Genomic DNA, 9,459 nt, shown 5'->3' on the forward strand with positions numbered 1-9,459 from the left:
CTTACAAGGTACATGAATTCCATTCGTTTCCATCTGCATCTTTCAAAATATAGAGATCAACATCATCAAAGAGACACCTAGTAACAAGTAACAACTAAGGCTAGCCTTCAGTCGGGCATCAAAGCTCATAATGAACACTAGCAATGCCTAAGACTATCTTTGATTATTACTCTTCATGATTCTTCAGCTCCCAATATTGTAGGATTTACAAATAAACTTGTGATGCTTAAAAACAGAATTCCACATGGTTCTGTCGTTCATATATGATTTATTTCCATGTGTTTCCTAGTGAGGTCTTTTTTTTTGTCATCCCTAGTGAGGTCTTTTTTTTCTTCTCAAAACTAAGAGTTTGGCTCCTTTTAGTAGGGTAGTTTAGTGGGAATGAAGGAATAATCAAAACAAAAATCACAAGAAAACACACAAGCCAATAATATAATTTTCATAAAAAATAATTGTCAATGAAAAGGAACACAAGAAAATATATGAATAGCATTGAGCAAGAGAGTGCCCTGCTTTACAAATACACGACACTCTGGATGTGATTTGGGAAAACATCCATAATGTAAATATTGCGGGTGGCAATTCCACAACAGCGTCTAATCTCACCCTTAACTCCTTCAAACAAGGCTTCCCTAGTACTATTTCTACTAGGATCGAAATACAGAATACAGTACGATTCTGACAACAAATATGGTGCAAAAACAAGCTCACCATCATCAGTAATACCCTTGAAAACCACAGGAGATCTCAATGTGCTTTCACAAATCATGTTATTAAAGCTTTGATGTGTCCATTCTTGTCCATCTGCATCCTTCAAAATGTAGAGATCAACTTTACTCAAGTTATTTTTATAATTAACCAAGGCTACCCTTCCCTCATAAGGTAACATATCAAACTCCAAACGAGAAAGAGCCTTGGGATACTTTATCGGACTGAAACTTTCAGATTTAACATCAAAGCTCATTATTATTTCTTGCCAATCATAATCAAAAAGATGAGCTTTGTAATACAAAACTCCATTGATGCATGGCCCATATGCTTCCGGATAATGCTTAGGGATACCTTTGGTTGGTATCCTCCATGATTCTTGAGCTCCCAATGTAAGAACCCATACCTCCTCGGAATGTACAATGCAGAGAACTTTGTGTTTACCCTCCAACGGATCGTATCCTAAATAACACTTACAATTTTGATTCGGGTTGTGTTCATTGGGTGGTGGTAAGGATGAAAATTGCCTCACGGTCGGGTTCCAAATTTGGAAACCGGGTAGTAAAATCAATCCCTGAACACTCTCGGATCGAGCATAGGTCGGATGATTAATGTTCTTAATTTGAAAACTGTAGAACGGAGGATAAGAACCGTCAGGATTCTGGTGTTGAGGAAACAATATACCATATTGCTTCAACCCTGTTGAGAAGGTGACCAGGAGGAGACGCGGCTTCCTTGAAGACATGAACAAGTTGTTAAAATTGGGAAGTCTGGTTAAAGAGGACCATCGCTTCGAGACACATCCAAATCTCACGATTGAATTCACAGGAAGTCTTGAGAGTATCTCCATGGTTAGATCATTAGGAATATTGCTTGGTTGTGATCTGTCCTCTCTGGGTCGCTCTCGTAGTCTTATCTTGTTAATCATTCTTTCTTGCAAATTATATTTTCCTTTTGACTTGAATCGTTTCTACTTAGGGTTTCAGTATAGATAAAAGTTTGTAGGCCGTACGATGTAATAGACCGACTTGGAAAAACCGAAAACAGACCTAAAATAATTATGATACAAAAGAAATTGAACCCCTTAAAAACTCTCTAATTTATTTAAGGGCCTAAAATAATTATGATACAAAAGAAATTGAACCCTTTTTTCCTCTTTACTTAACAAAAGAAATTAAAGGGAAAAAATGTTAAGAACGATTACTCTACGGGCGACAATCAATTTAGCAAAACGGTTTCCCTATGAAGAAAAAAAACTAAAACCTAAAGAAACAAATAAATAAATAAACAAATAAGAAACATTGAGGCTTACAACAATAAATGTAGAACGATCGACTTGCAGCGATCTCTGTAGGGAGATATATACATCCAATTTTAGCTAAACTAATCGTTAAGAAAAAAGACAACACAAGAAGACAAAAAAATAAGCAATGTACGTAGTTGATTTTACAGCTTTTCTGATCACTGTCTGACTCTTGATCATGTTAAGAAATAAAGATCTGTTTCAGTTATAAGTGATTCTTGTGGCTTGAGAGTAAATCTAAGTAACTGCACAGGCAAGAACTGAATGAATCACAAAAAAAAGTAACACTGAGGTGCACAGTTAATGGAACACAAGAAAAGAGTAATAATTTAATTGAAAAAACTAACTGTCATTGAAAGGAGAAACAAAGAACAAAGTAAAACTGGAGAGCAATGGGCTACAAAGGTGGTGGTTCTACAAAGGAAGAAGACTCCTTGACGGAGCAAGTCCACAACGGCGTCTCACCCTTGACTCCTTCAAACAAGGCTTCTCTAATACTATTTCTCCTCAGGATTGAAATATATAATACAATACGATCCTGACAATATAGATGGTGCAGAAACAAGCTCACCATCATCAGTAATACCCTTGAAAATCACAGGATTCCTCCATCTTTTACAAAATACTAGGTGGTTGCGAGTATAACCATTATATGAAAATTATATATTATTTTTATAATTTTATAATTTTTAAGAATAATCATAACTATTAAAAATAATCTTTTTATTTTAAATAATTTGGAAATCAAAAGTCTTAGTATTCTATAATCTTATAGCATCTCCAATAATGACACCAAATTTGATGTGAAAACTACACCAAATTTGGTGTTTTGGTGTCAAATATTTTCTGTCAGCTCTAACAATGACACCAAAATTTTACAATAAAAGTAATAATATATATTATTTGATATTTCAGTTTTAAATTTTTTATATCTTTATCGTTTATGATTGATAAATAATTATTTTATCACATTTAGATTATTATTTATATTTTTATTATTTGTCAGTGATAAATAATAATGGTCATTTAATAATTTATTTTTAAATAAAAATTTAATATTTAATACTTTAATTATTTGAAAATAAATTTAAAATATAAATTATATAGTATATTTAAGTTTAATTACAAGTTTGATAGTAATTGAAGTATATTATTCCGTTTTTTTTTTCAATTTTTTTTTTTAAATCGGAAATTATTTGAAACTATATTTAAAAAAAATTTTATATTTTTTAAAGTATTTATTTATATATTTATTAGAATCTTAAATTTCACATTCTAAAAATCTTACCCCACCTCTCAACTCTAAACCTGAAGTCTAGATTAGTTAACCCTAGGGTTATAAATATCTTTTATCCTTCATTAAAAGTGAGGATAAAAGTGGTTAGTGTAAACATAAAAAATTGGTACTATGAATGTGTTTTTTTGGCAATTTCCCAAATATTACTTGTTTTGCATTTTTATAGTTATATACCTAACAAAAAAATTTTCTTAACTTTATAGAATTTGTTTTAATTTATTTTAACAAAAACAAATAGATTAAAATATTTCCAAGATTATAATTTTAAATACATACATATATATTATTAACTATAAATTTAAATAAAAATATTTATTTTATCCTTATTTTTACATATAATTGAATTAAAATTTAAAATTAAATATTGTCAGCAAAAAAATAAAATCTAAAAATTAAAACTATTTTCTTAAAAAAAAATTAAACTTTTTAAGTATTTATTTATATATTTATTAGAATCCTAAATTTCACATTCCAAAAATCATATCCCAGCCCTCAACTATAAACCTTAAGTCTAAATTAGTTAACCGTAGAAGTATAAATGTCTTTAACCCTTTATTAAAAGTGGTTAGTGTAAACATAAAAATAATACTATGAATGTGGTATTTGTGGCAATTTCCCATGAAATTACACTAAATTTGGTGTTTTGTTGTCTTGTTGAAGATGACCTTAGAAGATTATTGGGAAAATTTTATGTTTACCACTTTTATGATACCACTTTTCATCTTTACCACTACTAAAAAGACATTTTCAAAAAAACATTCTTTATTAAATGGCAAAAGACTCTTATACCTTTTTTATCTATATATAATAAATAGTTATTTAAATAAATAAAAAATAAAAAATAGATTTTTTTTTTATGTTTTCGAATTATACTTTTTCAAATTCGAACTTTTTATAATTTTTTTTTGATTTTTTTCTTTTCGAAACTTTTTTCTTTTTTTTTTCAAAATTTATTTTTGAAAATCAAAAATTATATTTGAAACGATTTTTGAATTTTTTTTAAATACTTTTAAGTATTTATTTATATATTTATTAGAATCCTAAATTTCATATTCCAAAAACCCTACCATAAGAATAAAACCGTCCACAACGATTTGAAGCTTGAGAATATGTATAGCTTCATACGTGTACACATGTACAACTCAGATAGTTTACACAACCAATTTTCTGAGTACACATAATCAAAGAAAATTGCTAGACACCACGGAATACGTGTCTATATGTACAGCCAAACGCACATTCATTCACATGTCCACATGTACAACCAAACGCACATTCGTTTACAAGTCCACATATACATCTATACAGAAACAACCCAGTATGTTGTGGGAGCTTCTCACCAACATAACTTAAAACCTTCTACTCATCATCCCCACCTAAACGCTCAAGCAAAGCTAGGATGGTTTCAAACGCCCAAAACTGAAGGGCTATTGGGTATCCCACCAGAAATTTGGATTCATGCCTCAAATTGGTGCAAAACAAGCCTTCAGCATACACAATTATCAATTTCAAGTCACGATTTCTTTTAATCCAAATAAAGCGACAATTTTGGGAGAAGAAAAACTAACAATCGGCTATCGCTTTCCCACCCACTTCCCCTTGCCGTCGTCGTCGATATCTCTTATAACCACTGTTTTATCTTCCGTCCTCAGCCACGTACTCCGTCCTCTTCTCGCCGTTGTTCGTCGTCAGGATAATAAAAGTTATTGGTAAATTAGGTCTAGGGTTGGAAAAGTGAAAATGTTACAATTTTACCTTTTTTACAGGTACCAATTAATTTTATTAACCAAACCACACTTCTTCTTGTGTCCACCAATCAGAGTCTAGTATTTTTGAAATTCAAGCCCATAAACTAAACTAACCAGAACAATTTGGTCTATTACCAAAACATCCATTTTTGGTTTCGCTTTTGAGAGGACAAAGGAGTAATCAACCACCAAAAAATGTGCTAGTAGCATAAACTGCTCTCATGTGTAATAAAAACATACAAAATGCCTATTTGTGTTATAAACTCTTTGTAATAGGACCCTTATTGTAAATATGATAAGTATTCAGGTTAAATGTTTGAAGAATTTAAGTACCAGGACTTTTGTGTTATTTATGTATAATTTCCAGAACCGAGACTAGGGCTTCTATAAATTCGTCGCTTCAAAAGCAGATCCTTCGTTAACTATAAGTTACGTTTTTCAGATTTGGGGTATCCAGATTTGATCCATACTCATATTTTCGTTTTTATTTTTTTTTCCGGTTTTGCAATTTAGGGCGATAAAATTCCCAGATGATCGAATAACCTTTATATATAGTTTCAGCCTTGTCTGAATACATCAATGTAGAAGAACAAATCATTTTTCTGAGGGAACCAGATTCGTCTTTTTTTTTTTTTTTGCTTTTCGTTGGTTTTGATCTCTCCCGTTTTGTTTTTGTTTCGAGGGTACCCAATGATGATTCGAGAAAATCTCTATATCAAGTTTCAGCCTTGTCTGAAATAATCAATGTTGATAAGTTCTTCGATTCTGAGGGAATGCTCATTTAGTTGTTTATTTGTTTTCTTCTTGCGATGGCATTTTGTCTCCTGAGACAGATCTGTGACGTCTCTCTCGAGATATAGAATGTGAGCTCATTAAAGTCATGACAATGTTCTAAAAATTGTTTAATGCGATAGATCAATCATAGACCGCTAATATTTGAAAGAATATGCCAACGGTTCAACCTATATTCTTGGAGAAGCCTAACTTATTAGATAGATATCCTTTGTAAAGTGTAACTAACGAAACCACTTTGTGTATTTAAACATTGTAAGTACGTTAATGAAAGGCAAGGGAAATACTTCCAATAACATGGTATCAGAAGCCTCAAAGTTCCTGAGATCTGATATAACCTTCTCTTCATAAACTTTTCTTCACCTCTCCTCCGCTTCTACGTTTCTCTCTCTCTCTCTGTCTTCACTCTGTCTCTTCTCTCTCCTTCAATGGCTGCAAACAATGTCGTTGAGAGGGCTTTCGGTATCAACAACATTAAAACTCACATTCCTTTGATCTTGGACTATGAGGATCATAACTATGACGCGTGGAGAGAATTATTTCTCACACACTGTCTCGCATTTGACGTCTTGGGTCACGTTGACGGAACCAGTGAACCGGCGAACGACGATGACTCTCCCTGGAAGAAGCGCGATGGACTTGTCAAGCTCTGGATGTACGGCACACTCGCTGAGCCTCTGTTTCGCAGCACATTCAAACCTGGCGGCACTGCGCGGGACATCTGGCTCCGCATCGAAAACCAATTCAGAGACAACAAGGAGGCCTGTGCGCTACAGCTTGATCACGATCTGAGAACAACGGAAATTGGAGACCTCTCCGTTCATGAGTACTCTCAAAAACTCAAGTCACTCTCGGATCTCCTAGCCAACCTCGACGCTGCAGTACCAGACCGAACACTCGTCATGTATCTCCTCAACGGCTTGAACGAGAAGTATGACAATATTATAAATGTCATCAAGCACAAAGATCCATTCCCATCGTTTGAATCTGCGAGGTCGATGCTTCTGAACGAGGAGACCAGACTCAAGCGCAACAACAAAACGCCAGTCACCAACGACACATCATCATCTTCCACAGTCCTCACGATCAACACAGACAAACCGCAGCCACGTAAGAACAACAACAACCGCAAGCAAGGCTATCGAGGTAGAGGTCGAGGTGGTTTCAACAACCAACGTCCTTGGTACAACAACTGGGCTCCCAACTGGAATTCAGCATGGCAGCAACCATACGTTCCAGGACCGATGATGCAATGGCCTCAATACTCACCACCTTGGCAGCAACCTAATCCTCGTGGAATCCTTGGCGCAGCACCACAACGTCCTGCACAAGCCAATGTTGTTGAGAATATGCTACAGCCCACAACAGACTTTGCTCACGCATTCGACGATGACAATCGCGGATCCCGGTGCGGCAAATTGGTACATGGACTCGGGGGCCACAGCTCATTTGGCTTCCTCGTCAGGTATACTAAACTCTGTTCTTAAACATAGCACCGGAAATTCAGTCATTGTTGGTAACGGTTCTTCCATACCTATCACTAAAACTGGTTCTACATCTATTTTAACTCCTTCTCATGCTTTCTCTTTATCAAACGTTCTTGTTGCTCCTAACATTATTAAAAATCTTATCTCTGTTCGTCGGTTTACTAATGAAAATTGGTGTTCGGTCGAATTCGACCCTTTTGGATTTTCTATTAAGGATCTCAACACCAAGATGACACTGCACCGCAGTAACAGCACGGGGGAACTTTACTCCATCGCTTCTCATCACAATAAACCGGCGACCTGTCCTTCTGCTTTTGTTGTTGCTTCTCCCACTCTATGGCATAAAAGATTGGGGCACGTTCATAATGCCTCTCTTAGCTCTTTAATTTCTTCTAATGCTTTCTCTTGTAATAAAGGGCAGCTTCCATCTTGTTGTGAAGCTTGCCAATTGGGTAAACACTTAAAACTTCCTTTTTATGAGAGTAAACGAATTGTTTCTTCTGCTTTTGAACTAATCCACTCAGATGTCTGGACCTCTCCAGTACCCAGCATAAGTGGTATCAAATATTATGTCCTTTTCTTAGACCACTTCTCTCATTTTGTTTGGGTATATCTATTACGACGCAAATCTGAGGTTTTCTCAAAATTCACTCACTTCACTTCTTTTGTGAAAACACAGTTCAAAAGCACAATTCGTTCTTTTCAATGCGACAATGGTGGGGAGTACAACAACAATCAGTTCCTCAACTACTTCTCCTCAAATGGTGTTGATGTAAGGTTCTCATGTCCACATACGTCTCAACAAAACGGACGATCAGAACACATGATCCGAACCATCAACAACACCATTCGTACCCTTTTATTTCAAGCTCGCCTTTCACCTATCTACTGTGTGGAAGCTCTTCACACCACTATCCACCTTCTAAATATCTTACCCTCAACTTCCATCGATAACCAAATCCCATTTCAAAAACTATTCAACAAAAAGCCCACATATGACCACCTTCGTACTTTTGGCTGCCTTTGCTATCCAAATATAAACCACTCCAACCTTCACAAACTTGCGCCCCGATCCAAACCTTCTCTTTTTCTTGGCTATCCCACCAATCAAAGAGGTTATCGATGCCTTGACTTAAAGACCAGAAAAATCATCATCTCTCGTCATGTGGTCTTTGACGAAACGATCTTTCCCGCTGCTGAGACACACAGTCAAACTCGGCAGGTTTTTATCAATTCCTTGAAACAGAACCTTCACCTATGTTCAAGGATATCTTACAATCTCCTCTCACGCCGATGCTATCTCCACCAAGCACGGCTTCTTCACCGCCTTTACCACTCCCCACCGTTGCTCAACCTCCTGCTAATATCAATTCTTCGCGTCATCCTATGACAACGAGAAGCAGAGATGGTACTCGCAAACAAAAAGCTCCTCTTTCCCTCAATGTTTCAACTGTCTCACCTCTTCCCAAAAGTCATTTACAAGCTTTGTCTGATCCTAACTGGAACCCAGCAATGGGTGATGAGTACGGTGCTATGGTTAAGAATAAGACGTTTACGCTTGTACCTAGACCCCCTGATACTAACATTATTCGTTCAATGTGGCTTTACAAGCATAAGACAGGTCCGGACGGGATGCCACGACGCCACAAAGCTCGGTTGGTTGCTAATGGGAAGTCACAGCAACAGGGTCTGGATTATGATGAAACATTCAGTCCCGTGGTGAAACCAGTCACAATCCGAGCGGTTCTGCACCTGGCTTTGGCTAACAACTGGGAGGTCCACCACCTCGATGTCAAGAACGCCTTCCTCCATGGAAAGCTCGAGGAGAGGGTCTTTATGCATCAACCTCCTGGAATGGCAGATCCTTCAAACCCTCATCACGTCTAGAAGCTAGATAAAGCTCTTTACGGACTCAAACAAGCACCTCGTGCGTGGAATGCACGGTTCTCTACTTTCGTTGAGAAACAGGGTTTTGTCAAGAGCTTCAGCGACACCTCTCTTTACGTCTACAACAAAGGCAATGATCGCGCTTATCTCCTCCTATATGTCGATGACATATTACTGACAGCTTCCACTCCACAACTGCGACAAACCTTGAGCAACCTGCTTAAACAGGAGTTTGAG

General features: G+C 36.1%; 1 protein-coding gene across 1 annotated transcript; it reads right to left on the reverse strand.

Annotated features, from left to right (window-relative positions):
* Positions 1–412: 412 nt before the first annotated feature.
* LOC103838979 (F-box protein At5g18160-like) lies at positions 413–4,118 on the reverse strand. The gene has a single exon (XM_033279590.1). The coding sequence runs from the start codon at positions 1,634–1,636 to the stop codon at positions 515–517; it is 1,122 nt and encodes a 373-aa protein (XP_033135481.1). The 5' UTR covers positions 1,637–4,118; the 3' UTR covers positions 413–514.
* Between the last annotated feature and the right edge of the window lie 5,341 nt (positions 4,119–9,459).

The sequence above is a fragment of the Brassica rapa genome, chromosome A09, assembly GCF_000309985.2.
Source record: "Brassica rapa cultivar Chiifu-401-42 chromosome A09, CAAS_Brap_v3.01, whole genome shotgun sequence".
In the NCBI taxonomy this organism is placed as follows: domain Eukaryota; kingdom Viridiplantae; phylum Streptophyta; class Magnoliopsida; order Brassicales; family Brassicaceae; genus Brassica; species Brassica rapa.